The sequence below is a fragment of the Protopterus annectens genome, chromosome 6.part0 (genome assembly GCF_019279795.1).
Source record: "Protopterus annectens isolate FY-2018-M chromosome 6.part0, PAN1.0, whole genome shotgun sequence".
In the NCBI taxonomy this organism is placed as follows: domain Eukaryota; kingdom Metazoa; phylum Chordata; order Ceratodontiformes; family Protopteridae; genus Protopterus; species Protopterus annectens.
Window position 1 is genome coordinate 673301376 of NC_056737.1, and position 16497 is coordinate 673317872.

The 16497-nt window shown below is 40.7% G+C and overlaps 1 protein-coding gene across 1 annotated transcript in view; it reads left to right on the top strand.

Moving 5' to 3' along the window:
• The window catches only part of PLD4 (phospholipase D family member 4), a 420480-nt gene that overhangs the window by 251119 nt on the left and 152864 nt on the right, over positions 1-16497 (top strand). Inside the window, exon 8 of the mRNA XM_044074359.1 lies at positions 3242-3381. Coding sequence (XP_043930294.1) covers positions 3242-3381 — 140 coding nt within the window. The remainder of the gene's footprint in view (positions 1-3241; positions 3382-16497) is intronic.

Genomic DNA, 16497 nt, shown 5'->3' on the forward strand with positions numbered 1-16497 from the left:
TAACTTCAGAAAATGTATATTAATTCACATTCTCTTATTCTGTTAATGTCTTAGATTAACAGTACTGATATTCTAAAAGTGTTCCTGATTCTGCCGAGATTTGTCACTGATTAGTTGAGAGCTATGGTAAAGTTCAAAACTCATATTTAACATATTATTCAATGACTTCAACCCCCCCCACCCCCCCAATGATTGCCTGCATATACTTCAGCAAGTTTGAAATAATAGGCAGAGGGACTATTTTACATCACAAATACTATATATGTATATAAATTAAGAAAAAAATGAAAAATAAACAAATACAAAAATTTAACAAATAGAACATTCTCTAAGCACAACAATGCCCTCCTGGTTGTGTGTTACTGTGTACATAATGCCCATCAAGATTTGTAGAGGGCCTCCAACTGTGACGTCAGGCCTCAAAACACCCCTGGGTGGGTATTTGTTACACAGTATACTCTGTTATGTGTAGCATTAACAGAAGACTTACAATGTGATTAGGCAATGGAAAGATACAAAGTTATACTTTAAAGAGGTTATGTCACTGTAATACTGCAAACCAATACAGTGAACTATTCCACAAGACAGCTTATGGCTGGCCAAGCTAATATGAGCAAGGCAATTGGACTAAGCCTAATTTGCTCCTGGACCAGCTTCCCTCTTTTCAAGCAGTAGCATAAACTATTTAAATGGTAGAATATATTATGTGCACAGAACTTTAAGGATGTAAGAAGGAACTCCAACCTATCCCATGTATCAGAATTTAATCTTCTCTATTTGTCACCTCTCCTAATTTTTTTGTAAATGTGTTCGCTATGTCATATTTAAAACATCAGTCTAAATTTGTGTAATATGCTAATATGAAACTAAGAAGTAATGCAGTTCATAGGTTCATAGAGTCATAGATAGGTACTAGGCTATTGGCCCAAGGCCTAAGTAAGCCTAGCCAACAAGGTTCCCTGGCTTACTCCACCCAAGAAAGTTATTTTCCTGTGCCCCTGTCGAGCAGAGCCACAGAGGTGATCCTAGGGGTGTATTTCCTATTTCGTATCCACTCATCAAGATTTTTCTTGAAGAGTGCTAATGAGGAACTTTGCTTGACATTGATGGGTAGCTTGTTCCAGAGTATGGAAAGTCTCTGGGACAGGAATCGAACCCTCCAGCATGTCCTGTTTATTGTGGTGACAAGGTTTAGGTCTCCAGAGCATGTAGCTCGGAGGGATTGGGATTTCTTTAGGTGTAGTATGTCCAACAGCTCTGGGTTTGACATAGCTTTATATGTTCGGCCCAGATCACCTCGGAGTAGGCAATATGCTATGGAGTAAAGCTGGAGCTTTTTGAGATGGTCAGTATAGGGCATCTGTTGAGGCCAGTAATCCTCTTTGTGAGGTACTTATGTGGCCTTTCCATCTGCTGCAGATGTCTTGTGAGGTACATTCCAAAATGGTTGTTGTACTCTATAATGGATCTAATGATTGTCGAGTAGAGGGGAACAATAACCTCTTTTTTCCTGGATGAGAACCCTTTTGTGATGAGGTGTGCCACGTAGAAGGATTTTCTGACTACTATGGTAATGTGATTATCAAAGGAGAGACTACTGTCCACCTGGGTCCCAAGGTCTCTTATCACACATTCTGCATAAAGTAGACTGTCACCTATGTGGTAGCTCATGGGTGCAGAGTTTTTAGCAAAGGGGATGACAATGCACTTTTTGGCATTGAGCTTCAGGCCATGGCTCTGACACCAGGCATCTGTCTCAGTGAGACCCTTCTGTAGGATGTCCACATCATTTGGGGATGCGACTATGGCTCCTAGTTTGCAGTTATTTGCTAACTTCATTAGCCAGAGGCCTTCTGTGTTAGCTTGCCCTTCAGAGAAGTAGATACCAAACAGGAGAGGTCCCAGGACTGAACCCTGTGGTACTCCACTTGTCACTGGTTTGAAGTCAGATTTGGAGTCTGCAACTTTTACAGTGTGGGTTATGTCAGTGAGCCAGTTGGCAACCCATCTTGTGATGTAGGGATTTATACCTAGTTTAGTGAGTTTAGCTATAATTCCAGAATGGGAGATGGTGTTGAAAGCCTTGGCGAGGTCTAGATAGGCTGTGTGAACCACCTTACCCTCATCTACAGCTTTGGTGACTGCCTCAAAAAAGTCAATCAGGTTCAGGAGGCATGATCTGCCTTTTGCAAACTCAAACTGGGTGGAGTCCAGAGTTTGGAGGTTACCAATGTCTTTGTTTTTGAGTTCCATGATGATACATTCTATGGCCTTTCAGACCAGGCTTGTCAGGCTAATAGGGCAATAGTACCCGGGATCAGTGGTGGCTCCCCCTTTGTGAAGTGGGGTAACTGTTGCTGTGCACCATTCAGTGGGCACAAAGCCTGACATGAGGCTGTGATTGAACATGGTGCTTAGGTGGGTAGCCAGTTCGTTCTGAAGTTCATGTAAAACACGGCCTGGAATGTTGTCCGGTCCCATGGATGCTATGTTTTTGGCTTTAGAGAGTGCAGCTTTTACCTGCGTAGTTGTGATTACAAAGACTCTGCATTCTTCCTGTATAGATATGGGCCCTTTAGGAAGTGAGAGAGGGGTAAAGTTAGAACTGAACCTATCTCCCAGGATATTGGCAATATAAGTTGGTTCTGTAATTTTTGTGCAGTTGTGCTGTAACTCAGAGCAGATCTGGCTGTTGCCATTGAGATTCATGACATAGCTATAGAATGCTTTGTGGTTGTCCCTAGAATCAGTGGTGATTTTGTTTTCGTAGCTAGCTTTGGAGGATCTTATAAGGGATCTCAGCTTCTTACTGAGGCTGACCAGGGAGATCCTCTATTCATGGGATTTTACTCTCTTTTGCAACAGTTTCTTTCTTCTGTTGTAGAGTTTGTTTATGGCAGGGGACCACCAGGTTGGCTTCCTTTTTTTGGAGGAGAGCACCTTGGTTCTGTTTGGGATAGCACGATCCATGCACTCGTGTAAGTGCTTATAGAGTGCATTTGTGTAGGATTTCGCAGTCGTAACTGTATTGTCCATCTGCATGGGTGTCATGAAGTTTGCTGCTTCTGTCTTAAGAAGCATGAAGTTAGCTTTGGAGAGTGTCGCAAACACATATGCTGCAATATTAATGCTCCTTCTATATTTGCTAGCATATTGTGCTGTTTGATTGGTATGAACTTCAGTAGTTTTCAGGCCCTAGGATGTGCTTGTGCTGACTATGTTTCTTTTTTCTTTTATTTAGAGCTCTCCTAAAATTCTTTGCTCATCAGGAAGAACTCCTGATCTTGATGCCATAATCAGCATTATTGAAGAAGCAGAGGAATTTCTGTATATTTCAGTTATGGAGTACTTCCCAACAACTCGTTTTAAGACTCCGGCAAGGTATGGACCTCATTCACTAAAATATGTTCATTTACACAAATATTTATCATAGTTTATGGCTGTAGAACATTGGGAATACGCTTTTTACTTCTTCTTCTTTCAGCCTTTTCCAGGTTAGGGGTCACCACAGTGGATCACCTGTCCGCTTATGATTGTCAGTGGAGTTTTACGGTGTCGAGTTGCCAACCTTAATTAATTACTATTTCTTATTTTTCTTTTTCTTTTTTTAATTTTTTATATATCTATCCAGGTAGGCAGGTTGATTTAATGAGACACCTTTTCATGTGTAATGCCACAAAAATGGATAGAGGAAAATAATGTGCAGTATGGTATAGTGTGAATCCTCATAAATCTCAGAAACCATTTGGGCTTCTCTAGTTGTTTGACAGACTTCTGGGATTTCTCTAGTTGTCTGATATGTTGAGTGAAATATATTCCAAAAGGGAACCTGTACTCTGTATCTGCTCTAATCAGTGCTGAATGTAAGGAAATGATGACATCTTTAGATCTTGATAATATACCCTTGGCTACTAGTTGTACTAAGTAAAAAGATTTCCTGACTATAGTTGACACATGATGATTGAAGGACAGGGGACTTTCCTCCCTGGTACCTAGGCCCCTGACTACATTTTTGTTTAGTAGTGGAGTATTGTCTATGCAATATGTTGGGGTAGGGGCTGCTTGCCAAATTAAGCAATACTACACTGTTTCGGTGTACCAGCTGTTAACCAGGGTATGTAGGAAATGTTTCTGAAAGGTACGGCTGTCAGAAGGGGTCTTGGCAATAACACTCAGCTTGCAATCATTTGCAAACATAGTTAACCAGAGAACCTGTTTCTCAGTTTGAAGATCAGAGATATGAATGCCAAAAATAGGAGTTAGTACAGAGCACAGGGAGATTTGTAATGGTTATTTTTTATACTTTTAGCTGTGGTACCTACCACATAAACTGCAGGTTTGATCCTTTGTGAGTTTGCTATTCATCTTACCACATAAGGCAGTGTATTTAAAGTATTTAGCTTACTTGCAATGCTCACTTGAGGTATGGTGTCAAAAACTTCATCTAGAAGATGTGCTGTGTGAACAGTATGAACTTTACCAATAGCCCCTGTGACTGTCTTCAAGATGTTGAGTAAAGCTAATAGGTTGAATCTCCTTTTGATGAAGCTAAACTTTTGAAGTTACAGCCTAATTAGTTTGTCGATATAATTGATGAGATCAGTTATGGTGTACTCCATAGTTTTGCAGATCAGGCTTGCAAAGCTGATGGGTGTGTAATTACAAGGGTCTATGGTAGTGCCATCTTTGTGGAGTAGTATCACCACTGAGGTGTGACATAATGCAGGAAAAAAAATCTTTGGTTAAGCTTAGGCTAAACAATTTGAGGCGAGGTTCAGTAAGGGCATGTTTGGTGCTGTTTACTAAACATGCTGTTATGTTGTCATGTCCCATAGAGAAAGCATTTTTGGTCTTTGATAAACCTTCTGAACATGTTCTTTGCTGATGACAGGGGTGTAAGGGATTCTGGGATATGTGGAATTGGAACAGATGTTTTCGGTGTGAAGTTTCTACTAAACTTGTTTGCTAGTATATTGGATATGTCTATTGGGCTGGAATGTGTGATTTTGCTTAGGAAAAGTCCTGAGTTTTGATAGGGATTATTCCTTAGTTTCCTAATGCAACTAGGGAAGAACTTGTAGTTATCCCTAGCTTCAGAAGCTAGCCTAATTTTATGGATTGCTTTACCAGTCCTAATATTATTTTTCAGTTCTCTGACAATGTTTTTTATATTATCCACAAAAGAAAAAATGCTTTTCACCACTACACAAAAGGCTCCTCACCTACCTAACGTTACTATCACAGGTACCCAAGGAAATGCTATTCCACATGTAACTAAGTTCAAATACCTAGATATGTCCTTAGATCAATCTCTTACCTTCACCACTCATACTGATAACATTGTTAATAATGCTGTCTCACAGCTGAAACTTTGTTACAGAATCTTACATTTATCACCCTCTATTGCCAGCAAATCTATCCAAAAATATCCTTCTTTCTAACTAGAAAATAGTTTGACGTTACTTTACTTTCATTTTGACTAAAATACCCAAAGATTACAAATCACTGAAAATAAAATTGCCAGCCTTGCACTACTAGGAGACACCAAATCATTTAATTACAGCCTTCTTCAGGCTCATCCCTGGCTTCCAATAACACAAAGATACACACATCTGCTTTCCATCTTAGTGTGCAAGATCTTTAAATAGATAGGACTATTGTTCTCTATAAAGAAAGCCACCCATCAGAGAAGAGGCTTATTCTTTGAGAAGTAGCTAAGACAATCCAATGTTATTTGGCTGCCCCCTTTCAAAACAGCAATCAGAGAACATGCCTTCCCTAGACTTGGACCAACTCTGTTGAACAAGCTCCCTCCTGAAATCAAGTCACAAGATACCATGTCTGGTTTCAAGAGATCATTTTCTGAGCACCTCTTCAGTGAAACTGACTGTAAATGCTTTAGGGACAATGGCTAGGAAACAACCACTAAAGAATACATTTATCAGTCCACTTGTTACTAGTAATGCTATTATTGATCCATTGTTAAATGTGTTCTTATTAAGTTCTTTTTATGTGTTATTATTAAGTATTCAGTATTTAAATGCACATATTTTCACACTTTTGAGCTATTTCATGTTTTATCTACACTGTACTTTGTCTGTCTTTCTCTCTCTAGTGTGTGTGTGTGTGTGTGTGTGTGTGTGTGTGTGTGTGTGTGTGTGTGTGTGTATATATATATATATATATATATATATATATATATCAAATATACATATTTGAATGCTTTAAGGCACAGATTCAGAATTAGCCTCATATATTTAATGACTTAATCCAAATCAAATCTTTCCTATTTGCTTGACACTTATTGGAAATGCACGTAGCCACTGTGCCCAGTTAATGGTTTAAAGGGATCTTTGGATGAGTTCATTTACATGGTTATCAGATGATAAATAAATAAATTCTTGCTATGAGGAATTTTGGATCAGTTGCATAACTGAAGATTTTTCTCTTGTTCTAAAATTTATTTATGTTGGCGGAAGTTCAGGGTGCTTTGTTCTTGGAATTCCCCAATATATTTTGTTGTGGCTGCAACTGCTAGTTCTGTATTTGTCCAAGTGGGTCTAGAACTCCCTTGTGAAGCTGACGGCTGTGTCAGTGTCGGGCGTAGTGCTGTCAAAGATGAATTTTGAGATCTGATCATATAAATGTATGACGTTTGTTTGTCTGTAGTCCTTAAATTCAGATATACAGGTTTAAGAGGCTTTGTAGATTTTATTGTCTATCTTAAAAAAAAAAACACTTTATTGAATTATCTCTTGTGACATAGACAAACTTACATTTATATAAAAGTAGCAAACCAGATTAACAAGTTCACATTTACAGACATTATGCATCACATATGTTTTATACAATGTAATCAAACCATTACATAGGTTGTTCAATTCCTGTCTTCTCTTAAACCTTATTCCCCCAACAAAACATTTTCTGCATGTACTGTTCTCACAATTTTCATTTTTTTCTATGTAATTTATTCCTACTGTTTTCTAAAAATTTCACTTTCTGCTCTTTTGTATCTGTTACAATATTCACAACTTCAGGTATGGTTGATTTAGACTTTGATTTCCAATTTCTAGTAACTGCTTTTTTGGCAGCCACCAGAATTAAAAGTAACATGGCCTTACTATGTCTAGGGAATTCATATCCTGTATCCCATATCATAAAAATCATTTCCTTAGTTACACTCATTTGCTCAGCCAGTATTCCTGACGGAGTAATCTGTATGGAATTTTTTTAAGTCTTCCACCTCATTACATTCTGAAAAAAATACCTCTTTCTTCTCCATTACACCTCAAAACATTTGCTATCTACGTGAGAAAAATTCCTTGGAGTCTGCTTGGGGTATAAAAGTACCTACAAAAACACTTTCAGGTAAAAATCTTAAATTTTCCAGATTTTGTTGTATAGTTGGGAGCCATGCATATGTCCTTTCATTGTTTCTTTGTTTATTGCTTATCTAATCTCTCTTCCCAATCTTTTCTGACCTCTGTGACTGATTCCTATAGTTATTGTGCAATATTTTATATGCCCTGCTAGTTATCCCTTTTTAGCAGCATTTTCTGTTCTAGATTCAACAAAAAACTCAACTAGTGCAGGTCTTTCATTTGGAATTCCCTTATCTGTTTCTCTTTGCCTGTACCCTGATATTAATCCCTGATAGTGAAGGCAATCTCAAGCCTGTCCAAATGTCTTCTTGGCCTCAGTAGCATAACTAGTGCAGGGCAAATGGGGCAATTGCTCTGGGCTCTGTCTTGTCCAGGGTGAAATTCGTTGCCATAAAAAATATATATATATATATATATATATATATATATATATAAGTATATATATATATATATATATATATATATATGTTTTAAAACACATTTTTTATTACTTCTTTTTAAGGGAAATGGCATTGTGTACATCCTAAATGCACATCTGCGACACTTCTGTGTGCCTCCCACCCAGGCTTACATAATCTTACTTGGACACTGCCCCAGAAGATCTGTGGTTGGCTATGAAGGTAGAGGGGGATTAGTGCTGAAGTACTAGAAAGACAGTCTTGGCTATATCGATTGTGCCCACAGAGAGTGATTTAGGATTCAAAAATGCTATAACCCTCAACTTGCTGTGAGCACATTTGGTGTGTTGGGGAGAGATACTAGGGTGGAGAAAACAAGCCTCTCAAGTAAGTAGGGTTACTTACTGTAATGTTTTGCTTTGGTACTTGTGCAAACTTGGACAGACAGTTGAAGGGGTCATTGAGGAAATGTTTCATTTTGCTGCTTGTGCAAACATGGATAGACTGCTGAAGGGATCACGGGGAAATTTTTCATTTTGGTGCATGTGCATGCTTGGACAAACTTCTGAAGGGGACATTGGGTGAAATGTTTAATTTTGGTGCTTGTGCATACTTGGACAGACTGCTAAAAGGGTCATTGGGGAAACATTTTATTTTAGTGCTTGTGCAAACCTGGACAGAAAGCTGAGGGGTCATTGGGGGAAAGATTACATTTTGGTGCTTGTGCCAATTTGGACAAACTGCTGAATGATTCATTGGGGGAAACATTTAATTTTGATGCTCATGCAAACTTGGACAGACTGTTGAAGGGGTCATGGGGGAAACATTTAATTTTGGTGCTTGTGTAAACTTGGACAGACTGCTGAAAATGATGTTAGGGTAACTGTTTCATTTTGGTGTTTGTGCAAACTTGGATAGAGTGCTGAAAGGGTTGTTAGGGGTGTGATGCCTCTGCACTGGCCCAGTAATCAAGGAGCCTCAATCTTTACCACTAACACCAGTGAGGGTCAAACACATTGGGAGGATGATAGGTACACACACAGTAAAGTACAACTTCACTTAAGAGCACACAGAGATCACAGTCAGTCTGGGGCTGGTTTCTGCCTCTTTCTCCAGATCCCCAATAAGACTCCCCACAAGCACAGCTATAGGGTTAAGATCTCAGCCCAGTGGTCAAGCCAAAACCTCCAGCACCCTCTCTGTCCAACCAGTGCTTCGTGTCCCTGCCCAAGTAGTTGACACACACACACACACACACACACACACACACACACACACACACACACACACACACACACACTTTGAAATTTGATTTATATAAAAAAAACTGGGGTAGGCTGGTGCAGGATTACTAGCTATGCTCCCTTCTGCCCAGACTATGAGGTAGTTATCATTGCCACCAACCAGTACTTATTAGCTACTCTAAGGTCCTTACAAAGGGTGCTCATTCCTACTGTGTAATGTTACTATTATTCAAATGGTAAGTGCGACAAAGAACAAAGCTATTGGAGTGGCCTATACAGTGTCACCAAATACATATGCAAGTGCTCTAAGAGCTTAAATATCTCTAAACAAACCAGCCACAATAAAAATGTTTAAATATATTTAATAATAAATAATAAAAGAACAAGACAATACTCAAACAACACAGTAACTACAGAGTACAGAATCACAGGAAATATTTTAAAACAACATTGCAGGACAGTCTCAAATAAATACAGAATACATCTAATCCAATCTTTACTATATTCCTATTTATCTCTAAGAGAAATTACTGTACTCTAGTTAATTACTATTAGCAAGGCAAATGCAGAAGAGTGGATGTTTCCAGGTCCAAAGACAAATACAAAATGCCAAGTCTGTCTCTGAGACCGTTCTTAAATTACTATCAAACATTACTGCTGGGTCAGCTTGGATGATATTACTTTTTGTCACCTGCCATCGGTTCCCAGGCTAACGGAAATTTAACAACATTTTAGCATCTCTGTGTGAGAAGTACATATCTCTCAGATCTTTGTTCAGAACTGGAAGTCGTAAAGCAATTAAGCACTTTTCCATTTTAAACCTAGTAATTATTTCTGTTTCAAGACAATAGAAAAACGTCTAGCTCTAGACATCCTGTCTTCTTGCTGAAACTGAGAGGTAACACAATCGTAAAACAATTTGAATTTATTTTCTTGAGGGTTTGCAAGTTAACTATGTATGTTCCAGCTTCTACTATTAAAACAACATTTGCACAGGTATATAGTTTATATACATTTCTGTTCTTTTCTAGTAGGGTACACTATGGTTACATTTTAGCTCAGTACTTTACACACACTTCTGCACCAGTAGTTTAATAAACACATAACATATAGTTCTCTTACATTTGTAAGACAAGCATACGAATCATACTACTATTCACAAATGACATATGATTATTTACAAAATTCCAGACAGCTGGACTGGCAGTATTTCCCTGGAGTCACATTTCTCCCCTCCCAAAAACCCAAGCTAGTTTTTCAAGTGCCCCTTGAGAAACGTTGCTTGAAAGGATTGATCCTATCTGGAACTACCTTACCCCATTCCCTGTCTTGAGATTTCAGCTGCCTTGACATTGCTTACCCCAGTATTGTGCTGCACTGTCCCATCATATGCCTGCAACCCTAGACTCCATCATAGTAATTTGAGATTTTTATGGCTGGCTCCCTGTAGCCATAGCTCCCTCTCAGACTCCTGCCTTGTACTACAAATACTTAGCACAAGGGCCTCACTGACCTTCCTTATCACTTTGCAGGGTCCCTCCCAGGCTGCTTGCAGCTTGTTGTGTCTGACAGGAATGAGAACCATTACCTGCTGCCCTATGGCATACTCTTTAGCTTGAGCATTCCTGTCATACCAGACCCTTTTCTGCTGTTGTGCTTCTGCCAGGTTCTCCTGGGCCAAGTCCATGAGTTCCCTAAGCCTTGTCCTGAGGTTTAGGACATATGCCACAACAGACTCCTTATGGGATTCACACTCACCCTCCCACTCATCTTGAATCAGAGGTCCCCTCACCCTATGCCCATACAACAACTCAAAGGGTGAAAAACCTGTGGATTCCTGGAGAACCTCTCTGTAAGCAAACAACAGATGGGGCAAATATTTGTCCCACTCCCTCTTAAACTGGTCTGCAAATGCCCATATCATGGACTTGAGTGTAGAGTTTAACCTCTCTACAAGACCATTAGTCTGGGGATGGTAGGGGTGGTCTTTAGGTGCTTCACCCTAGAGTACTTCCACAGACAAGCCAGCAGGTCTGACATGAAATTGGCACCTATGTCAGTCAGCATTTCTTTTGGGAAACTTACCCTGCTGAAAATCTCTAACAAAGCATTTGCCACCTTTTCTGCCTCATTGGAGGACAGAGCCACTGTGTCAGGTTATCTTTAACATAATCTACTACCACTAGGATATACTTTTTCCCTGTGGAACGTGGGATACTCAGAGGTCCCACAATATCCATAGCTACCTTATGAAATGGCTCCTTAATCACAGGCAAAGGCATCAGAGGAGCTTTCACCTTGTCTCCTGCCTTGCCTACCTTTTGGCACTGCTCACAGGTCCTGCAGTACCCCCTGTTACATCTCTGGAAATCCCAGGCCAATAGAAGTTCTGAATAATACATTTCTTTGTGCGTTTCATGCCCATATGACCTACAGAGGGAATATCATGGGATATGGCTAGAAGTGCCAGATGGTAGGCTCTGGACACCATCAACTGCTGTATTCTCGCACCCTCTAGCCCTCCCTCAGGAGTCCACTCTCTATACAGTAACCCTTTGTCCCAGTATACAGATTCCCCCTTCCCTTGAGAATCAGGTGCCTCACTAGCTACATCCCTTAGGCCTTGTAATGTAAGATCTGAAAGCTGAGCCTGTCTCAACTCTCTCTTTGTAATCCTTCCCACCTCCCCTTCCACAAGAAGTCTGGCATTCTCTGACAGCGGTACCTCATTGTCAGTCTGAATACTACTACTCACCTCTGCCCTTGCAATCACTCTATCCAGGGAACATCACTACCCTCAAGCAGCTGTGGCTCACCTTCAGTCTCATTGCTACAGGGTAGCTCCCTCCCTGAAGTAACCACATCACCAGTCCTGGCTGCAAGTGTGCAGTCTGTCTGGGTCTCCCCCAGGCTACCAGACCCACATGCTTGTCTCCAAGCCTGACTGCATGTAACTGCATGCACACATGGTACTGCATTATCAGAATCATTCCCTATCAGGACATCTGCAGGGATATCCTCAAATACACCTATTTGCTGGCTTCATTTTTCACCCTCCCAGTCAAGGTGAACCCTAGCCAAATGTATTTGGAATGGGGTCCCTCCTAAAGCTCTGACTGGAGTAGACTGCCTAAGCAAGTAGTGCTCCTCTGTAACCATTGCAGGTTTCACAATGGTTATGTCAGAGGCTGTGTCTTTCTTAGCCATGGCCTCATTCCCATTCTCTAAGATAGGATATAACCTCATGTGGTAGTTTGGTACCCTTGTCTCGGGGCAACCTACTGTTGGCATTTTGTCATTCCCACTGACTGGCTCTCCCACCTTTTGTTCCCCACCTTGCATCCATGGACATCAATATGCTACATGGCCCCACTGGTTGCATTTAAAATGTTTAACCGTTGGTTCTGGATGTGTACCTGGAATAGTGGCTTCCCTTGCTACTGGCGGACTCTGTTGGGGCAGTCTGGGCTGCCCATCATGGGTTCCCTTAGACCCATGAGCAGCACTGGGTGTCCTTTTCCTGTGAAATGATGCTCTACTTGCTAGGTATAGGTCCCCCTTCTTCCCCATCTCATCTGCAGTATTGCATTGTCTATCAGCTAACCAGATTCTCATGTCTTCAGGCAAAGTGCTAAGGGCTTGTTCCCTCACCAAAAGGTCTGCCAGCCCTTCAACAGTGGTGACCTGACATCCACTCACCCACCTATGAAATAAGTGCTTAGTTCGGCGACATATTCACACACACTTTCTTCTGTCTTGCATCTATGCTAATGAAACTTTTTCTTATAAGCTTCAGGTGATAACTTAAACATTTCTAGGAAACAGTTCTTTGCAGCATTATAATTTAAACAATCAGTTTCAGACAGTTTAGAAATTACACGTACAGCTTTACCATGGATAAGGGGGTCAGGAACAGTACCCAGAGCCCTTGGTCAACATTATAATGTTTGCATACCCTCTCAAACATAAGAATGAAACTATCAAAATTATCCCCCTCTGTGAATTGTGGAAGAAATTTACTAACCTGTGTGGCTTCTGGGATTTGGTTACTCCCTTCCCCATTACCTCCATGACTCTGGCAAAGAGTCAGCATCTACTTTTCATGTTGCCTATGCCTCTCCTTCTTCTCAGCCTCTAGAAGATGCAGTTTCTCATTTTCCTCAGCCTCAAGACATCTCAGTTTATCTGCTACTTCTATTTCCAAATGATTGACCTCTAGCTCAAATGTCTTTAACTCCAAATGGATTTTTAAGTCCACTGTGGAAAGGTTGCACTGTCCCATTTTCTGAGAGTTGTACATCTCTACGGCCAGTCTGATTGTCCTCCTGGTTGCTATTCTGTGATGCAGCTCTGACTAAAGCTGCTGTCATGTCTGCTTTAGTCAGGTTGGTAGGCACCAGTCATTTAGCCTGGCACATCTCAGCCAACTGGCTTCTTGTCAGCTTACAATACTCTGCTGCTGACATGCTTGCCTGCTCTCCCTGACTAACTAAGCTAGCAAAAAAATAAATAAATAAATAAAACAATTGTGATATGAACTCTGAATGTTCACTGTGTTGATGATTGAGAGTACAAACACCTTCAGTGACCACTGCACACAGGTTACAGGAATTCAATACCCATACCACTACAAGACAATTAATATGTGATGTGGCTATCTCACCACTATCAAACAATTAATATGTGATGTGGATATCACACCACTATTAACCAATAAATATGTGATGCCCCTGCATGGCCCAGTAATCAAGGAACCTCAATCCTCACCACTAATACCAGTGAGGGACGTACACATTGGGAGGATGACAGGTACACACACAGTAAAGTACAATTTCCCTTAAGAGCACACAGTCAGTCTGGTGCTGGTTTCTGCCTCTTCCTTCAGATCCCCACTAAGACTCCTCACTGGCACAGCTATAGGGTTAAGATCTCAGCCAAGTGATGAAGCCAAAACCTCCAGCACCCTCTCAGTCCAACGAGTGCTTTGTGTCCCGGCCCAAGTAGCTCACACACACACACACACACACACACACACACACACACACACACACACACACACACACACACACACACACACACACACATTTTGAGATTTAATTTATATACAAGCACACAGACACTCCTGAGGAAGGCTGGCACAGGTTTGCTGGCTATGCCCCCTTCTGCCCAGACTATGAGGTAGTTACCACTGCCATCAACCACTACTTATCAGCCACTCTAAGGGCCTTACATAGGGTGCCCAGTCGTACTGTGTAACGTTACTATTATCTCAAATAGTAAGTGTGACCAAGAGCAAGGCTATGGAGTGGCCTATACAGTGTCACCAAATACATATGCAAGTACTCTAATAGCTTAAATATCTCTAAACAAACCAACCACAATTAAAAGGTTTAAATGCATTTAATAATCAATAATAAAAGAACAAGACAATACTCAAACAACACAGAGTTCAGAATCACAGGAAATATTTTAAAACAACATTACAGGACAGTCTCAAATAAATACAGAACACATCTAATCCAATCTTTACTATATTCCTATCTATCTCTATGAAAAATTACTGTACCCTAGTTAATTACTATTAGCAAGGCAAATTCAGAAGAGTGGATGTTTCCAGGTCCAAAGACAAATACAAAATGCCAAGTCTGTCTCTGAGACCTTTCTTAAGTTACTATCAAACATTACTGCTGGGTCAGCTCGGATGATATCACTCTTTGTCACCTGCCTTCAGTTCCCAGGGTAACAGAAACTTAACAAAATTTTAGCATCTCTGTGTGAGAAGTACATATCCCAGATGTTTGCTCAGAACTGGAAGTTGTAAAACAATTAAGCACTTTTACATTTTAAACCTAGTAATAATTTCTGTTTCAAGACAACAGAAACACTTCTAGCTCTAGACATCCTGTCTTCTTGCTGAAACTGAGACATAACACAATCGTAAAACAATTTCAACTTATTTTCTTGAGGGTTTGCAAGTTAACTTTGTATGTTTCACCTTTGACTATTAAAACATACATTTGCACAGGTATAGAGTTTATATACATTTCTGTTCTTTTCCAGTAGAGTACAGTATGGTTACATTTTAGCTCAGTACTTTGCACACACTTCTGCACCATTAGTTTAATATACACATAACATATAGATGTGATGTTGTTAATCTTCATTCATTCCTTACTAATGGGTTATTGGTTCCATCCTCAGAACCGAGCTGGCCAATATCAACCTCGCGTCAGCCAAAAACTCTCGAGCCAAGGTCCTATCCAGAATGCTCTGCTCTCTGTTACCTCAGATCTCATTTGCCATGTTGCTGTACAGCCATGTCAAGACACTCTCTCAGCTAAGTGTCTAATTTTTGAAAGTTTTATACATTGTTCTTACTTTAAATATTTTCAAATACATTCTACAAATATTTTCCTACCCTATTGAATACTTTAGACTCTCTCCCTTCAGTCTTTTCCCTTTATTACCCTTTTTCTTATCTTTGAGGTAATTCTTCATTACCATCATTGGTAATCCTTCCTTTTCTCTTCTTACCCTTTGGGTAGCCTTTTCTTTTCCTTTTGGTACTGTTCTTCTTCTCCACATCATTATGTTGGATAAGAAAAGTAGCATTAGTTTCAAGCAGTGTAAGGATTGCGGCCGTAAGTTATCACTTTCAGATGGCCATGACTTATGTGCCTTACCAGCACCATTCATGCAGGTACAGTCCCCTTCAGCACCATTGGTACAATCCCCTTCGGCTCCAATTATGACTTTTCTGTACTCCATGGCGCAGACTTTTTTGACACCCACATGTTCTTTGGTGCAGTCCTTCTTGGCACTGTCCTTATTAGCAGTGCAGACACTTTCCTCTATGGCACCGTACCCATCAGGGCAGAGTTTTGCCTTTACGGTGCAGACACCTTCAACTACTATGGCGCTGATGTCATCGGTGCAGACTACTTCCACACCATTTTCTTCAGTGCAGATGTCCTCGGTTCCGGGCTCTGCACCTATTGATTTAGCAAGGGCCAAGTATTCTCCTTCATTGGATCCATTTGCTGACAGTCAATATAGTCCTTTTCTAGAAAGGCCAGAATTGCCATCAGCTTTCTCTGTTGCGGCTTGTTGACCATTTGCTTGTTGCCAGAGGTCTCTGTCACCCGTCAAAGTCCATGTTCCCTCCTGCAGGTGAATGCGTATCTCCTCAAGCTCCAATGTACACTCCTCCTTTGACTTCTACCCAAGTTTCTAAGCCTATTACTCTGACAACAGCTTCCCTTCCTCCGACTCCAAATAGGATCTCACTTTGGAACCGGAGTTGTCCTTGTGGCCCTCGGTGCACTGGACATCGGGCTCTTCTCAGGCCAGTGGCTGTGCCATGGGGGGGCATTCCTGGTTCTACCCTGATTTTTTCTATGGCACCCTCCAGGGATCCTCTCTTTCTCACAGTTCACGGTCTTCTTGAGACTCCTGGTCTGGGGGTGGGCTCAT